We start from the raw sequence: 19,739 nt of genomic DNA on the forward strand, positions 1-19,739 counted from the left end.
CTAACATAGTAGATTAGTTTCTAAGTACCCCCAACCTCTCAAACAAGGAGCAAGTTGACAACAAAGGGGCTCAAGAGCTACTTGATAAGAGAAGCACTTGTCTCTGATTTGAGATCGGAAAATACTCGATGTTGTGGTATGCAATATAGGCCTCTATATTTCATTCACCAATATGAGCATCTTCATCTCTTTGAATGATTTTTATCTTCTCGGGATCACATCAATTCCTCTTTGGTAAATAATGAACCTGAGAAATATCCCCAAATTGATACTAAATATATACTTAGTCAGATTTAATTATATCTTAAATTTTTTAAGGTATACAAAAGTTTCAACTAGGCCAACTAGATATAAATCGGTTGCCATACTCTATATAATATGTTGTCCACATAGGCTTTCATATTTCATCTGATTTGTAACTAAATATTATGTTCAAAATTATGTAGTGTGTGGTACAAATGATTCTTAATCCAAAGGGCATGACTTTCTTGTTCGTGATGAATGATGTGTTCTCTTGGTCTTTAAAATTCATTCGAGTAATGTGTTCTCTTAGTCTTTAAAAATCATTCAAGTAATTATACGTGAAAAAGGTATTCATGAGATTGAACTATTTAGCCTAAATTGGCATCAGTTAGCCAGCCTATTCGAGGCAGTGGGTAATTATCCTTCAAATAGATACTATTTAAATCAATATCATTAACACACATTCTCAATTTGTTATTAGGTTTTTTAACCATTATAATGTTTGACACATCTTTAATGATTTTTCTACCTTTTTCTTTGATAGTCTATAACCAATCTAATACAAATCTTTATGGTATCTAACGTTAGGAGTTCAACCTGATATAGAGATGATGTTTTCCACTATCGGGTCAATTCCTGACATATCTTTTGGTAACCAAGATCTCGACATTAATCCTTAGGAATTTGATGAGTTTGACCCTTTTGCTCTATCCAACGGTTGGTTGCACTAATTTTGTTGATAGTAGAATCAGATCAAGTTTGGGTAAGAGGAACTATTTTTTAAGTAGCTCATTTACCTCTAGATTTAAAGGGTGAAGTTTTGATTCATTATGGGATCAAACTATTAGACTGACATTGTTGCTTTCAAATGGAGAGAGAGACCGACCTATGTCAAGTAGCATCAAGAGTCTTCTTAGGATGTTTTTTATTTTCCTATTCCTATTTTAGTTGGGAATTCTATTAACATGTGATTCAAAGATGTGGTGTCATTCAAAGATGTGAATTCTAAAATGGAGACAAGTCAAATCTATTCGTTCTCCTACAAGAAAACTTAAGGTAGTAAATCTCGATAATGTATAATAGAAACTTTTTGATTCAACACATTGTGTTGATGCACTGAAGGTTTATGATTAAAAAGAATATCTTGAATAAAAAAAATTCGAAAAATCTAAACATGTGCTGATCAAGGAGACAATGTGAAGAAACCAAGGAAGAAATAGATAGTTATTCAAAGTTCTAAATCTCAACCTGATATCAATTTCTGCAACTCATCAATATACTGACTTATACCATCCGATATCATTGAATAAACTATGTAAAAAATGTTCAAAAATAAATGACATTTCGTACCGATATTGAATTATATGTTTCAATACCGAATTTAAACTTGAATTATACCCACTGCATGAGGCTGTTGCACGTTAATATCCCATGGAAATAGAACCAACTTATCCTGATTCTACTGGGAAGGGACAAAAAAAATATGATTCTATACATCTTTAAAAATTGAAGAGTTGCATGCATTTACAGAATAAAGTTTGCACATCCTTAATGAATGCCTGTTAATTATAATATACAAACAACGGTATTTCATTTTACATTTCATGTATCTGTATGCTATGACTTCGCTGCACTCCCATTTCCTAATATTCTCCCAGACTTTATGCGATCTGGATTGGTTGTGTTGACTCCTTCCGTGACAGTTTCAGGGCTCTCGTATGGTAATACTACCACAGGGGCAGCATGGATGCCTGCCCACCGTTCCCTTAGAAAGCTCACAAATTTCATCACCATTTCCCTTCGGAATTGTAGCTCACGAGTGAAAAGATCAAAGATAATGAAAGCAAGAATATACTTGAAAGGAATCACAAGGAGACTGATTGCGGAACCAAGTAGCACGACGGCAACTTCAAATGTTACCTGCAAGAAACCCAAATAGATCCATTAATGTCAAAATTAAGTTTTTGTAGCAATCACTAAGCAGATATGTGTTAGAAATATATTAAGAATCTTATCAATTTTAAGGTTCAAAAATGGAAAATTTGCTTAAGGTAACATGCAATTAGTTCATCAGCTGGGCGTGAAAGGTGGAGTTTTCTACACATTAGAAACAAATCAAATTTGCTGATCAAATGCTTGAGAAGTATCAAGAAATCTACTCCATTTTAGGTTTCAAAGATGAAATTTTGCTCAAGGTATTATGCAGATGGTAGCTAGTTCAGTTGTATTTAAGATGCATAGGAGTATTCTAAAGACTCGAATCACATATAAGATGCTGAAATCCATCAGCAGTATCTGTTATGAAACATAGATTTCTGATCATCCACAGGGCAGTCCATCTAGTGCTGTAACCTATAAGTTGGATATACTCATGGGATGTCACTAAAGCATAAAATTTAGTCAACATTGTCTGCAGCAATTACTTGATTACATACTCAGCAAAGTGCACTTGAAAGGGTTTTTGAGGTGAAAAATTGGTTCCCTCAAATAACTTATGGAGCAAGGAACAAACAAACATTTTAAACTGCATTAGAAATTCTATCATGTGTTTGATGACCTAGTGTTAGCATATGGATTAACAATGAAGAAATTTAAATTTAAGAATACAAATATGATGTGTCCTAAAGAAAATACCAAAATTGATACCAAACACATCATATATACAACTGCATTTTTCTTAATTGACTATGCTCTTCATTGATATGTTATATGAGTGGCAGTTAAATAGGAAGTTTTCAATGGTAGATAATACACAAATTACTGAACAAGCTTGAATTTTGTAGTACTAGAACCCAATTTAGAATTAAATCGATAAACATGTCTAGTGCAAGAAGAATATTGTAGAGCTTCTTCAAATCACATTAGGAAAAATAATGAAAGCTGCCTTAGCATACCTCAGGTTGAACTGATAGCATAATAGTTCTAATCTTCAAGAGAATAACATTTATGTTCTGAAGATAATTCTCCACGTATGCCATGGCCTCTTTAAGAGCAATAATCTTCTGGATTGTGTTTGAGGGTGGTTGATCACGTATTACAACTCTACCAAAAAATCTCCCCAAACGACCTTGTTCTTTGAGACCCTTCAGTAATAGCATGGTGGTAGCCATAACTATTAGTGTTGCTGGGAGTACATATGAGAGTAGATTTCTGAAAGGAAGGACAACAGAAGTGGTCATTAGAGTAGTTTTTTGAAAGGAAGGGCAACAGACATGGCCAAGCAATCAGACATTGTAAACTTCTTCCCAAACATATTAGTGAATCATATAACAGGAAATAATTCAAAATATACCTTGAATTGTGCCAGTAAATGTTGATATAATTTTTAAAAAGAAACAAGTTGAAACATTTCTTAGAGTGGAATTACTTACAATCTTTATTAACATTAATTAATCAATGGCAACAAAAAAAAGCCAAAGAAAAAGAAACAAACAAACTGCATTCTTCTCAACATATTGTGTATGCTACAGTGCATAAATCATGTATGTGATTAAAACATGATAGGAGGGCAAGCTTTGGCATCAGATAAGGTCGCTATTTTACGATATGAATGCTAATGTTCAATTCATAGAAGTAGCTTCCCTGTCTGAGAGGTAAGCTTGGACATGTTCAACTTCCCTAGATCCGGCATTGATCGGATCCTGCACTAGACCACCATTTAGGGAAGGACAGAAATATCAGAGTGCAAAAAGATCAAGATGCTGACAAAAGCATTCACAAAGAAAAAAGTAATAGAAATTGAAAGCATATAGATGATTTGCCCAAACTTTTTGCTGTAGGAATTTACAGGTAGACTATACTAAAGACAATTAAAATGCCTATGCATAGGAAGGCATGTTCAGAGACAGCCTGGGCTTGCACTCAAGCAGAACTTGTTTTTTTGGTGATCCTATCAGTAAACATTCAGCAGCAAAAACAACATATATTTCCAAGCATTCAGAATAAATGAAACTGACAACGCTTACGTGAAAATGATGGTATAGGCAAAAACAAGGAAAGATATAGTCACACGTGGCTTCTCCCAACGCCTAAGTTTGTCAAATTTCTGGGCAACGACTACCAAAGGAAGCATTAGCTCCTGAGGATCCAGAAAAATGGAACAAGTTATTCAACTAAAAGAAGCATACAACATAGGAAATAAGTGACATATTTTAACTTCAACAAAGTTGTTGTAGTCAGCTCAACAATTTATTTCCCATGTTATTGGAGTATGATGATAACAGAGAATGGAAGAGAAAACACAACTGAATGACAATTGACAGAAGCAACAAATAAACCATAAGAGGAAACATCAGGTATGTAATACTTTATCAACATGGTTAACCTCAAGTAGGCATTGGTGAGAAAAATGGTGGGTGCAGATACATGGAAGTGATACTCTGCAAGAAAATGTCATGGAAGTGGGTGTATCAATTGGTCACTGAGGTTCTGGACAACTTCTCACAGTAGTGCCCTAGGATCATAAGTAGAAGTTTCTGAAAATTTGAAATGTATGAGAGTTACACAATATGGTTAACCTCAAGTATGTAATACTTTATCAACATGGTTATCAACATGGTTAACCTCAAGTAGGCATTGGTGAGAAAAATGGTGGGTGCAGATACATGGAAGTGATACTCTGCAAGAAAATGTCATGGAAGTGGGTGTATCAATTGGTCACTGAGGTTCTGGACAACTTCTCACAGTAGTGCCCTAGGATCATAAGTAGAAGTTTCTGAAAAATTGAAATGTATGAGAGTTACACAATATGCATCTTTAATGAACTGGCAAAACTGGCTAGATTTTAATATACTCCAAAGTCAATAATACCCTTGTTCTTTAAATCAAATTAAATTAAATTAGGAGTATTTAAATAATATCACCATTAACGAGTACAATTTCAGCACTAAGTAAAAAGGAGAGGAGGCTACAAAGAAGAGGGAGGTGGTGGCAAAGAAGAAGAGGTAGGTAGGAGGAGGTGCTGGATGATGAGAGGAGGTAGTGGCAGCGATGGAGGAAGATGAGGAGGCAGCGATAAAGGATGAATAGGAGAGGAGTGCCACCAATAGGTCAAGGACGGCGAGCAGCATACGAGATGCAAGTCCACAGGCATAGGGTTAAAAAGAATAGAAAAAGGGCTTACCACCTGGTCCAGGCCTGGACCACCTAGAATTAGGATGGTTTGTATGTCGGTTTAGGTCTGGACCAGTAAATACTGGCCAGCATGTACCAGTCCAGATGAAATTGCATTCACTGATCACCATTAGTTAACAAATTGAGTAATCAGCCTGAACAGTCTCCCATGGATGTCTTGTTCTCATGCACAAGAGGAGGAGAAGAGTAGAAATAAGAAAAAAAAAAGAGCAGGAAAGGAGAAAGGGAAGGGTAAAAAAGAAGAAGAGGGGTAGGGGTGGTGGTTTGGGGGGGCGGTGGAGGGGGAGGAGAGAGACAGATAAGGAAGGAGAAGAAAAAGAGCATGGAGTATAGGAAGGAAGAAGGGAAAAGAGATGAGGAGAAAAGAAGAAGAAAGGAGAAAATTTTAAAAATTAAAAAATTAAAAATAGTTTTTATAGATATATTTAATAAGCAAGTGGTCTGACCAAGTAACCCAGTGGTCCAACCAGTAACAGAGTGACCCAAAGCTTGGTTGTCACGACAATTCTAAAAATTATGTTTATTACTAACAGGACATAATACTAACTAGCCAAGTTATGTAATCTCAACTAGCTTACATGGTTCATCTACCAATGTTAACTGTGATTAGACTAAAGAACTTTGGAGAAAATAAAAGAAACTACAAGATTGTAAAATAAATTGAAAAAGCAAAACAAATGTGAATGATATGTAATGTATGCTACTTTAATATGCAGTATTTACTTGGGCATCAATCAAGATTTGGAGATAATACTTGTTAGATACGAGCTACTAGATGAAATTAAGTATTTTAAAATACATTACTACAGAATCTCTTAATGTATTTGGTACATCTTCAGGATAAGATGAAATTCTGATCCTCACATAAATTATACATGCTCACTTAAGTTTCTCCATGCCCGTAATTTTGCAACATAGCATATAGTGCATGATAAAAGTTTAGCCAGCACAGTATGCAGCAAGTGGTCTATCAATAACACCACTAAGGAGTTTGTGGAGTGAGAAACTAATACCTTGAAAAGATCAATATTGCTTGGGATTCCTTTAATCATAGCAGCATCAATTGTTGCTTGAGTCTTCTCCACTATTCGGCTCTTCTCTTTGCATGTCAATGCTGCCCTTTCTACGAGACTCAAATCAGCTACAACTAGGTTTTTAGCCAATACAATCCCATGTTTAACCAAAGAATTCTTCCAGAAGGTGACTGATGAGCTAGATGACCAACTTGGAGATTTCATCCACTTCCGCAAGTACACACTACCATCTATGTCAATCAAGTGAACATTGCTACCAGAAAGGTCTTCAACAGATTTCATCCGCTGAACTGGTAGATTATTTGTATGCTTAAATTTTGTTACAAGTGGCCCACCCCAAAAACTTACAGCTAAAGTTTGGAAAACAACATCACCATAAGGTATATTCCGTAAATATGAGAATTGAACCAGTTTAGCTGGATCCTCTGACAATTTCCTAATGAACTGAAGGCATTGTAGCCTTGCAATATTGTTTGCTGCACTTCTAATAGCTCTTCTCTTTCCTTTATGAGCACCATATACATCATGGATTGATGGATCATCATCATCTGGTCCATATTCACGTAGAAACTCATATAACGAAATAATCTCACGTATAAAAGCATGCCAAACATCTCGTCTCATTTCACCACCAAAATCAACAAATTCCAGGATCCAAGTTTCAGAGCTGATCAATAACAGGGAGTGTCAGATCCACAAAAATATCTGGTACTTGTACAATAATGCAATTACTGTATATTACAGGATCCATTTAAAAAATAAGAACAAATTGGAATATCATAAATTACAAGCTCTCAAATGAATCTTGAATAAATGTGATACGCAACAGCTCCCAAAGGGTGGGAAATATCCACATGGACCACCCCCTAACCTTCTCATTTCTAATGAGGAAAAGAATTACTATAAACAAGGAAAACTATAGCACAACCTCTAAGGAATCAAGCCAATGATTCACTGTAGAAACAAAGATTTAGCTATATGATAATTGAGAATTGTGAAAATCATATTATTGATTATGTTCATTCATATTCATTATCATCCACACCAGAACCAGACTTCAATGCAAAACTAACACAAATATCTATACTACATTCCTCAACTTACAGGATCTTGCATATTCATGCAGTATAAGTCTCTGCACCATTTTCAACTCATAAAGTGCGGTCTTATGCTTATGATTACCTTAATGTATGATCCATATACAGTTGCATATGAGATGCTTGGTGGATAAAGAATTAAAGATGCATAAGCATAGAAAAGCATACTCACTTCAAACCGGAAGAAACAGATACAGCAGAATCAAAAAGTTTGGATGCAAATGGTCCAACTTTTGTTTTCTCAATCCGTGAACCATGACATGTGAGATCCAGTCTCACTGACTTTTTAGTACCTGTCAGTCCAATGGCCTGCCAATATCAATGCAATGGGGAAAACAGTTGGGCTAATATCTTTATAGGAAATTAACTGGATGAAATGACAAGTGAGAAAATAACATTATGTATGCTAACGTTAAGGTTGTTAAATTCAAGATATCTGAGCTATTAGATGTTTGATGAATAAAAAGACTACTGGGGTACACAAGGCTTGCACAATCAAAAGAGTTGAAATAAGAAACTGCACCTCAATTGTAGTTTATACATAAAAGTTTATCTTAACTTGTAAGGAAAACTTGGTTACTACATGCAGCCTAATGTCACCCATGTAAGCATTGAGGAGTCTGGCATATAAGATAAATGCTTCAGCAATTCTTGATCTAAATCGTGTATTGGAAGTTGGAACCACCTACAATCCTTAATCAGCAAGAGTTCCAGATTTCCAACAAAGCCCCCTTCTCGTTATGAAGCATACATATTGAGTAGACATGCTTCATCCTGCTTATCCTTGCAGCTGTCAAGGACCAGCTACCCACTGAGCAGTTAACCACTTGAGAACCGTCAGGGAGGAGGCCAATGGCAGGTAAAAGCTCTTCTATTTCTATCTTGCTTTTACTTTCTTATTTTTACTGGAGATGCACCTTTGATGGTATTTTATATTTCTATGTTTTTGTTCAAAATCGATAGAAATGCTAGATATAACCACAGAGCGCTTCTTAGCCTTTTGTTGGTGTTGGATCATTTTTTTGTTTAATTGTCCTGCCCAGACCATGTGTCTGCACAATAGTAACAATAAATAGTGGTAACCGTATATGATGATTCTTACTCCATGTTACTTATCCAAGCAGAAATCAAAGGCATAATCATCATTAGGAGTATTGGTTTATTTATCCAAATTGTGCTAATGAATTTCATAGTTATGATCTTTTCTAATAATGATTAGCAGTAAGTTCATCGATGGCAACAGAAACACTAGATTATGAACACTTGGACAATTTTTCATAATTACCAAAGTTAATTAAAAGCACTCTGAACCATAGCCAAGCATATTACAACATCAATATAATAGTGATATAACAGGAAAATAGCTCATTAATCACAGTAAATTAAGAATAAGTCATTAGACAGAAATGGATGAGATAACGTAACAACAATTACCATTGGAAAAGAAGATAGAGAACAATATTTAGAAAAATTGATCCATTAGTAAGGATCAACATGGAGAGAAAGCAGAAAATCAACAGATATTACGATCACAAACAGATTTAAATATTGGCATACTCAGTATAATTAAGTCAGAAAACTAAATGTTCCTATAAGATCTAGCATAAAGTTTGCTGTGGATTAAAGCAGAGCCTTTTGGTCAAACTTCACATTCGCAACAGAGCTTCACCTTCTGATCATGCTTGTCATGTATATGATGCATGCTATCTTCTATATGTAGGCAAATAATGCTGTTCCCCATTATCCAAAAAATAAATCATGTATTTAGTTAATGGTGATATTAAAGGAATACATAGAGTTCCATAATGTTATGACTTGCCCTTAGGGTATGAGATGAGGCATCAAAACTTAGTGATTTTTATTTAAGAAGGAAACTATAGACTTTTTTTTTATCTTTTTGTGTTTTATCCCTGTGAGAATTCACCTTTCTAGTTCACAAAGTTGATGTCATGCCACACCAAATTACAGTAATATATTATCAAATGGACATATGCTACAAGCTTAAGTTATTTCCTTCTCCTTAGTTGTATGTTTAATTACCTGTATATAAATCATAACACACATACTTAAGAGTTGAATCTTTTCACAAGCTTTTATTATGGTAATAAAATCCAAAGATACAGCAGCATGATGCAATTTCACACAAGCTTTCCAATGAAGAAAAAGAAAACAGGATCAGCACAGGAAAACCTTCAGGCAGGAGAGGCAGAGAAAGAATGTATTGAATTGATGAATTCATCAAGACATAATAGCTGTTTTACCTCAAAATATAACGCTTTATTTGTCAAAGTCAAATTTCCAGGCCATGCAATGTTATTCTCCCATTTTAAGACAGGCCGCTTCCTGCTTGAACCTATGCATAGAAGTTGCTCATATGGCAACACGAAATCTCCATTTTCATATGATTGTCTTCCCTGATGTACCCTATACCAAAAACAAGTTGTGAGCAAGTTTTCAAACAAGAAAGAATTGCAAATGTATAAACCCCAATTTCAGATCAAGTGAAACATGAAGATAAAAGGATATAAGTTTCAACCAGCAATGAGAACAATTAATTGTCTACTTCATAAATATTCATTGCAAAGAATAATAAACATCTAAAGAAAACAAGGGACAAAGCATGTAGTCGTAAACAAATGTAAAGCACAAATAACTGGGGCGAAACTTACTTCAGAAGTTCGGCAAGGTATGTAGTCCACAAGCTCAAAGAAATCCCTTGTTCATCTCCAGCCAGAGCCTTAAAGAGAGAATGTGCTGTTGATACATCAGACACACCTGCAACAGCTGGAGCTATTCGAACAAAAGCATCTTCTCCAACTAATTGGCCCTATTTAAAAATTACCAATCTTTAGAGAGAAGATTGATTCTTGACTTGAAAATATTTCAGCTGAACAAATTTTCATGTCTAAATTTACAGTAGACCAAGTTAAAATTTCAACTTGCTAAACATCCAGTATAAAATTGTCTCCAAAATTTCCTCATATATAATCCAGTAGCCCCAATGGTCATGCATGAATTATCCACAGATCTGTCTTTTGCAAGTTTCCTATCATAAATAAATTTTAGCATGAACAATATATAAGACTAATTATATTAGCATGACTAATAATATATTGTTTCTTATCATCCCATAGCTGGATTTCTAGCCAATTCATTGTGTTGGCAATCTGCTGGAAGGGAGGGGTAACATGGACAAGGATGGACCAGAATAGAAAGTGCCACTGTCAACGGCTTACACATGTACGCATCATACACATGTATGCATCATGGGAGAAGACGACAAGGATGGGAAAACTTATTGTATGCCGATGAATCATTGAACTTGTCATTTCTGCAGACACTATTGTTGTTGCTGCCTCTGGATGTGATGGCTTTGGGGAAGAAAAGATAGAGGAAGAGGAAGAAAGAGAGGGAACAAAAAAGGAGAGGACAGAGAAGCAAGGCTGCTGGTAAGTAATCCATGGCTTGCCCAAGCACCTTGCAAAACCTCTGAGTGAGGCATTTCGATGAAGCATCGTCGAGACGTCAAGTGCCTTGGACGAGTGCCCCAGTGAAGATAAGTCAGGGTTCGTGCCTGGTTTGATTGAGCCAGTAAGTTGGTTCAATCGAACCAACTAATGTGCCCTAACTCAAAACTTGTCCCCCCCCTCCCCCTCTCCACCCACCCCCAAGCGCACGCGCGCGATGCAGTTTGTCTTCGAAGTGAAACCCTACATCCGCCGCCGTCACCTTTGTTCGTAGCTCCATCCGACACCGCTGCCTTAGTCTGTAGTTTCATTTGCCACTGCCACCTTCATCTGTTGCCGCCTCATTTGTCCGCAGCTTCCTCCGCTGCCCTCTCCTTCCCCACCTTCTTTTATAGTCACCGGTTAGACCTCTTCTCGGTTCTCTTTTTAGAACTATTTAGTATTGGTTAGAAATCTTTTAGCATAGGTTTCCATCAATTAAACTTGTTTAGCATATTTATGTTTAGCCACATATATCACATTAATATAAATACATTGCATAGATAATTTAGTACTTTGTATAATTTCAATTTGATGTAGCATTTTTATCTTATGATCATATTTATCAATTGTAATATATATTTTTAAAATTTTAATATTTTGGAGTGTCTTGCTTCGCTTGAGCAGGTGCTAGGCACGCACCTAGCGCTTTTATAAACATTGCAATCCTGTGACATACGCAAAGAGAGGGATTTCTTATCCAGGGTTCTAGAGAATAAAAAAACAACAAATTTGTACACAATTTTCTAAATAAACTTATTGCAAAAGTATCATAAAAATGCTGATAATCTAGTTGATATTCCAGCATACACACAAACTTTTAGCAAAACTCAGCTCAAGCTATATCCCAGCATACACTGAATGACAAGCATGAAAATAGAAATTTTTTCCACAAGATAATTCAGAAAGAAAGATCAGTTGAGAACAATGTATTAAATAAGAATGTGTTGAATAAGTATTTTATTATAAATGAACGATGCATTAAATAAGTATTTTACTACGTTTATAATTAACTCTACCATATCTAACCTTTCATCTTTCTTTACAAGTTTCTGCTCTTTGTTTTGGCCAATCCCAATCCTATGAATTAAATGTAAGAAAATTGTAAAAACTCAAATTTAATTACTAGTTAAAAAATTTGCACGATTTCCTTGAGTGTGATACCATCCTGAAGACCTAAAGGAAAAGGTTACAAAATATACATGCATCCTTTTCTGTCAAATTTCATTTCGGCCGCAAAATTGAAATGAATTGTATTAAAGGACATACAAAGGAATATACAGTTTGTGAACTGAAGCGAGGGATCCGGCCTTTGTTAAGAAGGATGGATCATTCAGCCCTTTATTGTATAAGCAAACATCAGACCAAACATTTAAATTAATAAATTAAAAGCAATATAGAGTACATTAAAAAAGGACTTCTCTGTTGCCTTGGTCATTTTTAAACCTCTGTAAAACATAACATAAAAGTACAAAGTACTCCAAGCCAGATAAGAAAGTAGCATGTAGAATAAGCATGCATCTTATTCAGACGGCAAAACTACTTCATTCATCTTATGAACAGCAGACCTTATAGTAAGTAATTCTTGTTTTGATTTTTCAAATGGACTTGTTTAAGGCCAAAATTAGTATTCATGAAAGTGTTAGGCTAATCAAATGTGAAAACATACAGGATTCAGGAAGAATTTAGTTAGATAATTTTAAGTTAAAGAAGCAATACAACAATGTTGACCATTAGAAATTTAGGTGATATAACAAAGAAGCAAAGTAATAATATATGATGATCCTCCATTTCCACAGGTAGGACTTTCTTACGGTTAAATAATAAAAGAGTTGTTTCTTGCTACTAAGGAAGCAGGTTTTGAGCAAGTCTACTGGTGCTCAGATGCTGCAATTACCCAGCATTTTGCATGTCAGAAAGATTAAAAGAAATGATTTAAACATGCAGTAGTTGACAAAACAAACCTGAAAAGAAGAAGTATCCTGCAAAAATTGTGATCCGCCATCCCTGGCATATGGCTGCTCCCAAGCGAGCATAGTCACAAAAATAAGCCTCTGAAATGCATGCTCCTGCAGTTCACCAATCAAGATTTGAAAAGTAACTAACATGAATAATAGACACAAAGTTGGATATCAGCTAAAAAACGGTTGCCAGAAACATTAGAGAACTCCTGAAATGGTGATTAATGTCAACCAATGCCTTCAAAAAGAAGCTGGTTCCGTTTCGGTAGGAAAATTACCATTTATAAATATTAGCCAGTTCAGTCTGGGCATTAGACTAATAAGCTACTATAAACTATTAAAGGGAACGGGAAAGCTTAAGAAAAGAAGTCGATTTTAATTCACCCAATCATTGCAAGGAGGGAGAGGACTATATACCCACAGACCTTTAAGCTAGGGTGGATATCAGAGCTGTCTCTCGAGAGGTACCTAAAGCAGCAATACTCCACCAGGCTCCTAGCATCAGTCCGAATGGTCTCCGGGGCGAGCGCTTCAAATATCTTCTGCATCTTCCGCCCCGTCAGACCGTTCATCCTGTACCAAACCTTGCACAAATCAGAGCATAATTCAGCGATGAGACCTAAAAACCACCACCACCACGACACCACATCAACATCTTGAAAGATCAAGCTGAAGGCTTCCGGCTCACCTAGCGAATTGTTCGATGGAGACGGCGGCGGCGAACGAAAGAAAGCCGTTCGTCGTCCTCCGATCCACTGTCATCTCAGAGGCCACGAAGACCTCCTCCTCGACGGCCATGTTCTCCAGCTCCCGCGCGGTGGCAGGCTTCCGCCCCTGCCCGGGCTTCACGATGGGCGTCGCTACCTCGGTGAGCAGCGTCCGCGCTTTGACAAGCCACGATCGGAGCCTATCCTGCACCGCATCTATCAAGAAGCAAACCGAAAGAACAGATCAGCAAACCCGAAACGAAGCGTCGACTTTAGGGTTCCGAAGAGGACCACATACTTGGATCGAGATCGGTGAGCTTCCACCGGTCGCCGCCACCGGAACCGAGGACAATCACAAGCGGGCGGCGGCGGCGGCGGCGGCGGCGAGAGTGGAGGAGGTTCAACGAGCAGCCATCGGAGGGGAGCAGGAGCCGAGGAGCGGGGCGGAGCGGAGGAGAGCGAGAGGGCAGCGGCGGCGGCGGAAGGACGGAGAACTGGCGGAGCATGCTTCGGCGATGCTGGGGTTGGTTGCGAAGCCGCTGAACACAATTTACGATAAGGAGAGATCGGAGTCGACGGAGACCGATCTCGTGCTCGAGGAATTAATATTTATTTTTATGTTTAATTAATTAAAGATTAAATTGATACAGTTTACACGTGCTTAAAATAGGGAAATAAAAAATATGTATGTCTTTTTTTTTTGTTTTAGACCTTAAATAGGACTTTAAATACATAACTTGTGGTATTAGAGACTAATGTTTTATAACTTTCTTCAAATTAATTTTTTTCTTTTTCTTTTTTTTTTTGTAAATGAGACAGTCAGGATAATATGATTTCACTAATAAAATCATTAATATCATATATTATATCTTTACAAATTCATAAATTTATCAATGAGCTCGTTTGTTAACTCACGAGTAGAGCTCATTTATACTTGATATATCTATGAAACGAATCATCTAATTATTTTATAATTTATAAATATACTTATAAATTATGATATATGTGGTTTTTAATAATTAAATTGCTGTAAAATTAAAATAATTTTTTAACTATGGTTTAAACTTATGTTTATTTCTTTTTTATTGCCGAATGATCTTCAAGGTATTGTATGAAATATGTAGCAAAGATATATAAGACAAGAGTTTTGATATATTTTTGGATATAATGAATGTTACACAGAATAGAGCAGAGTAGGAAAAGAGAAAGTTTTATATTTTTGACAGTTTCTCAAGATAATTCTGAATGATTCCAGAATAATTTCATAAAAGAATATCACTCCCAGGAGATTTTCCCTGAGTTCATCATTTGCTTAAACCAGGTTCCCAACATTCAATATGGAATGTGGGGCTTAACTCCTACTAATAAGGCATATGTACTCAAACCATTCAGCATTTGATAACACATGCTGTCCTCATTCCACATGATTGATTTCCATTTGCATTAACCCACAACCAAGAGAAATCCCTCCAGTTATAATGATCCATTTTACCAATTAACATTCTGTAATTAACAATGTCATGCTTAGCGAACAATAATAACAATATTCTCACATAGAACCAGAATTCATTACAACGAAAAGGACAATTAACACATACAAAGCACCACAACCCAGTTACATGGTAACCACCATCGCAAACCATGCAAGGAAAAGCATATATGAATTTACAAAACCACCTATTGGACAATCAAAAAACATACTTTAAATGACTTTAGAAAAATCCTCTACCATAGCAAGGCGATATCAGAGTCCTGGAAAATTCCAACGAGTTGACGATCTCACCACGACATGTTATTAAGGCTTCCAAACTGTCAGGACTTCTTGGAACACCTCCAAAAGCAGCTCTCTATCAGCATGGCGAAAGAAGTTATTCATTTCATCCCTCACATCATATATCTTACCAAAATCAAACAAGTACATCAAACACCCTTTTTTTAGTTCGTTGAGCTGATACAGCCATGCTTCATGGAGCCTTTCAAGGACATTGCTGGAATTGATGTCCGCCAGAAGACTTTCCTCACAGCAGTCCTTGAGGTCAGCAATATCATACTTGTTCGCTGCACCAAGCAATGCGAGGCGATGCTTCCAGAAGTCTTCCTGTTTAATTGTCCCATATATGTAACCAAGAAGAGCTGAGCATGAATCTAGTGACATGTCCTCTATCTTGATTGTGGAGGACTCCTTTTCCTTGAGATCGTGCAGGAACATGCTTTCGAAAACGGGAGAGCTTGAAGCAAGCACAGCCTTGTGGGCCTTCAGCACACCATCAGATGTTTTGATGGTAACATCTGCATGAATACCATCTTCAAGCATACGAGAGAGGCATCGCAAAGTGCTTTTGCTTGAAAGAGACTGCAACATCCCTTCATTAGGCCATATTGAACAAGCTTCACCACCCTGTAATTGGAAATAAATCTACTGTTTAAGAAAAAATTTTTAGTTCAATTCTCAAAAAGTTTTCATGTAAGTGTCCTTTTGTTCTCCAAAAATATAAAAGAAAATATATAACCACAGCTGATAAAGGTTCAAAAACCCACAAAATCTGCAACTCAGAACACTTACATCCAGGGGATGTATCTTCAAGTCCAGAAACTCTACATCAATTGTAAAACGCCCAAGAAAGTTAGAATCAATGGCCCAAGCAAAATCTTCACTGCTCCGGATCAGCTTCTCATTAACTGCATTCAAGTTAATCAGTCAGTGGATGTTGAAAGATGCAAAACCAGGAAAACAATCCTAATTTTGTTACATGTACAAAGCAGAAGATTTTACAAAAGAAAATTATAACTAAAAATGTAACATAAACTAACCTGAAAAACAGGTCCAGACCATGGTTCATCCTCATGTACAGGGTCTACCCCTAGTATATTCCATTCAGCAACTGTTTCAGACACTGAGTCTGCTTGATTTTTTTTTTTGTGGCGAACGATTAATTGGCATAGTTATTTATATCGAATGGTTCAACCATGTATCTAGCAAAAGCCTGTCTGGGTCACATGCAAAATTCAATTAGAGGCCGCTTGACCTTCTTTCTAAAGTTTTGCAGAGGTGGAAAACAAATCCAAGGTGGAAATGGAAACTTCATAACAGCGAAGATCATAAAGTTAGCTTCTTCCTCTCTCTCTCCATTTACTTTGTCACACTTGAATGCCTATGTCTGCACAATGGTGGGGAATAATATACAAACATACTGGCCATTCACAGGCCAGCAGAAGGTGTGTCATTGGAATGACAACCCTCAGTCCAAACATAAGGTACATGAGATAAATCGCCTGATCAAGGGATTAGAACAAGCAGGGTGGAAATGGATTCTAGACGTAGTGACCATGAAATTTAATTTGACAAAACAATTTGATATTGGTAAGAACGGATCCTACAGATTGTTTGTGTATGAGTACTACTTTGTAACGTATAGCAAAAGCTCTGTGTCCTAATTTCTCTTTCCATATGATCCATCAATACATTTATTTCCCATTTCTAATTATGAATCATGTCATTTGTACATTAATATGTGGAAGGACTTTAAGGTCCTTAGTCTCTTTACATGAGGGCCTGGCCAGAATTATTGGCTTTTGCCAACATAGTGAATATAGATATCTGAATATAATAGATATTATGATTCGCATTTAGCCTCACAATGAAAGCACAGCCCAGAACCTCATTACTGCAAGTTTTGAATGATTACCTGTAGGATTTTATGTGTATTGTATCAGTATTCAAAATCCTTTTACGTACTCGATGAAGTAAACTCAGATCCCACAACTCCAAGAGGAACACAATTTTTAAAAAAAGGATAAAGAGGTGAGCCAGGAATAGACAGAGGAAAGGGAGAAGCAAAGAAAGAAAGCAACAGAGGCAAGCTTCTTTATCTATTCCTCTTGTCTGTAATTTTCTTTAACATGGTTGCCTGAAGTGGAAATCTGTCACAGAAATGATTCTCTTACAGCCAGCTCAAGGTTGCTTGTAGAGAAGGCATATATTGAAACACATTCTCGTCCTCTGCAGCAGGCCCTGAGTGCTGACTGGAGAAACTTTTCCTAAAAGTTAAAGACTGTTGTATATCCCCTTGTTTTATCCAAGAACCCCCAAAAATCAGATGACAGCTTCACCTACCTGGGTTCAGATACCCTTGTTCGCTAAAACGAGAGTGTCCAATCTTTCCATTAAACTCCATCCAGGCTAATCAATCTTGCTCTCGCCTTTTTCCCATGTCCCTCAACAAAAAAAAAATCACATGTTTGTTCCAAGAAGCCGTTAAGTTGAGATGAAAGCTTCATCTATTTGGATTCAGATCTGGAGATCAGTCTGAAGTGTTCATGGGCTTAAGGTCAACCTTCTTTGCTAAGATAAGAATGTCCAATCCTTGGAACAAAGTCCAACCAAGCTAATTAATCTCGCACTCGCCTCTTTTCCATGTCCTCAACCTAAAAACTCACATCTTTAATGGCGTGACCTCACCTTTTCCACGCCGAAATTTTAATTTGCACAACCAAAGGCAAAGGAATCAACCAATTTACACCTAGATTAAGAATTTACCTGCATCAGTCCTAAAAATTCCACCTTTAACAAGTAATTACGCCTAGACCAAGAAATCCAACGATCTAAGACCAAAAGACAAGGCAATTAAAGATCCTCGAGAGAGGTGGGAATACCAGGGGAGATACAGGGGCGGCGACCAGGCGCAGGGCTGGAGACACGGAGCACGAATTTGGCGACGGGTGGCTGCTCCTTGGAGACGCGGGATGGCTCCGGGAATAACCGGATGTGCACGTACCGATTCTTCTCGACGGATAAGTACCTGAATCCCCAACATGAATGCAAGAAAGAGAGGATGTTGAATCGAGAAAGCAGAGGAGAGGGGTCGAGGGAGGAAGCGAACCAGTTCCAGATGCCGATCTTGAAAGCGTCGGAGCGGCGATAGGTGCAGGGCCCGAAGCTCTCGATCTTCCACTGCGCCAACCTTGAGATGGTTTCCACCTTGGAGTCGCTCGCGCTCCTCTCTCCGCCGCTCATCTCCACTGCTTTGCCTGCCCAGCGTCGGCTGGTCGGTGACGCGTCAACTCTTAGCAACACACAACACAAATTGGGGTGGTAGTCATAATATGTCTCCTCCCAAAGCAATTGCTGCTATATGAAGGAACGGATCATATCACCTTCCATCTTTTATAGATGAAATGTTTCCGTGATCAAATTGGAAATATGTGTACTAAGCATTAGGCATATGTATCTTATAATACATTAATTGCTGCTACAAAGAAAAGGATCATGAAATTAGCTTAGAAAAAAAAGGTCCCACCGGGATTCGAACCCAGGTCGCCAGATTCAAAGTCTGGAGTGCTAACCACTACACCATGGAACCCAATTATGTCTTTCATTTTACAAACTTATATATATAATTAATATTAAAAGAAAAGGTTACCACGAGGGCAAATTAAACCCTAACAGAAAATATTCGAGTACAATTCCGACGAAATATGGATATTTTAAGGAAATTCAACCCACGATTATTCCTAAACGAATATTAAAAATCAGACTAAATTAAAGTTATGTTCAAAAAAAATATTAGGAAGAAAAGACATCTTTTATCGAGAATCTCATAAATCAATAATTACATGACATATCATATGTAAAAGTCGATGTATGTGATTTTATCTTTTTTTTCTGAAGAAAATTAAATTTTTAATATTATAATAGATTTTGATTATATGATACGGAGAAGGGTTAAGAGTCAACCAAGATGCACTTTCTAATGTCTTAGGTTAAGTGCCAAAGAAACAAAAAAAAATAGTGAGAGACCGTTTAGGAGAAGTATTAGATTTCTTTTGATGTTTATGTTTATATACACCGAAAGGATTGGATCAATTAGTTTAGTCAAATAATACTTATTGTCAAAAATATGAGGATCTTTTTATGGTACAACAAATAATCATCAGATTGAGATCGTGATAAACGCCAGGAATGATGATACACGTTATCCAGCCAATAATAAGATGGTAAAATTATGTGTCAAATTTAGAGATATAGGATAATGATTTACTAAATCAACTTTGCAATCAG

General features: G+C 36.8%; 2 protein-coding genes and 1 non-coding gene across 4 annotated transcripts; all 3 read right to left on the reverse strand.

The window, feature by feature from the left end:
* Positions 1-1,713: 1,713 nt before the first annotated feature.
* On the reverse strand, positions 1,714-14,275 carry LOC103973748 (uncharacterized). Of its 2 annotated transcripts, XM_009388393.3 has the most exons (11): positions 13,980-14,275; positions 13,663-13,897; positions 13,400-13,547; positions 12,978-13,082; positions 10,177-10,334; positions 9,769-9,931; positions 7,680-7,816; positions 6,390-7,077; positions 4,209-4,321; positions 3,138-3,393; positions 1,714-2,163 (listed from the first exon to the last, which is right to left on the reverse strand). In XM_009388393.3, exons 1-11 carry the CDS (start codon positions 14,185-14,187, stop codon positions 1,861-1,863), a joined length of 2,514 nt encoding a protein of 837 aa, XP_009386668.2. In that variant the 5' UTR covers positions 14,188-14,275; the 3' UTR covers positions 1,714-1,860. The 2 variants fall into 2 exon arrangements, with proteins under 2 accessions (XP_009386668.2, XP_009386669.2); XM_009388394.3 differs by lacking the exon at positions 13,980-14,275 and having other exon boundaries at positions 13,400-13,558; positions 13,663-13,801.
* Positions 14,276-15,205: 930 nt separating this feature from the next.
* Positions 15,206-18,886, reverse strand: LOC103973749 (BTB/POZ domain-containing protein At1g21780). Its single transcript, XM_009388395.3, has 4 exons — positions 18,562-18,886; positions 18,335-18,480; positions 16,245-16,360; positions 15,206-16,079 (listed from the first exon to the last, which is right to left on the reverse strand). Exons 1-4 carry the CDS (start codon positions 18,693-18,695, stop codon positions 15,477-15,479), a joined length of 999 nt encoding a protein of 332 aa, XP_009386670.1. The 5' UTR covers positions 18,696-18,886; the 3' UTR covers positions 15,206-15,476.
* An 83-nt stretch (positions 18,887-18,969) lies between these two features.
* TRNAQ-UUG (transfer RNA glutamine (anticodon UUG)) lies at positions 18,970-19,041 on the reverse strand. Its single transcript has one exon. It is a non-coding gene; the product is annotated as a tRNA-Gln (tRNA).
* Positions 19,042-19,739: the final 698 nt, after the last annotated feature.

Source organism: Musa acuminata, chromosome BXJ3-11, assembly GCF_036884655.1.
Source record: "Musa acuminata AAA Group cultivar baxijiao chromosome BXJ3-11, Cavendish_Baxijiao_AAA, whole genome shotgun sequence".
Taxonomy (NCBI): domain Eukaryota; kingdom Viridiplantae; phylum Streptophyta; class Magnoliopsida; order Zingiberales; family Musaceae; genus Musa; species Musa acuminata.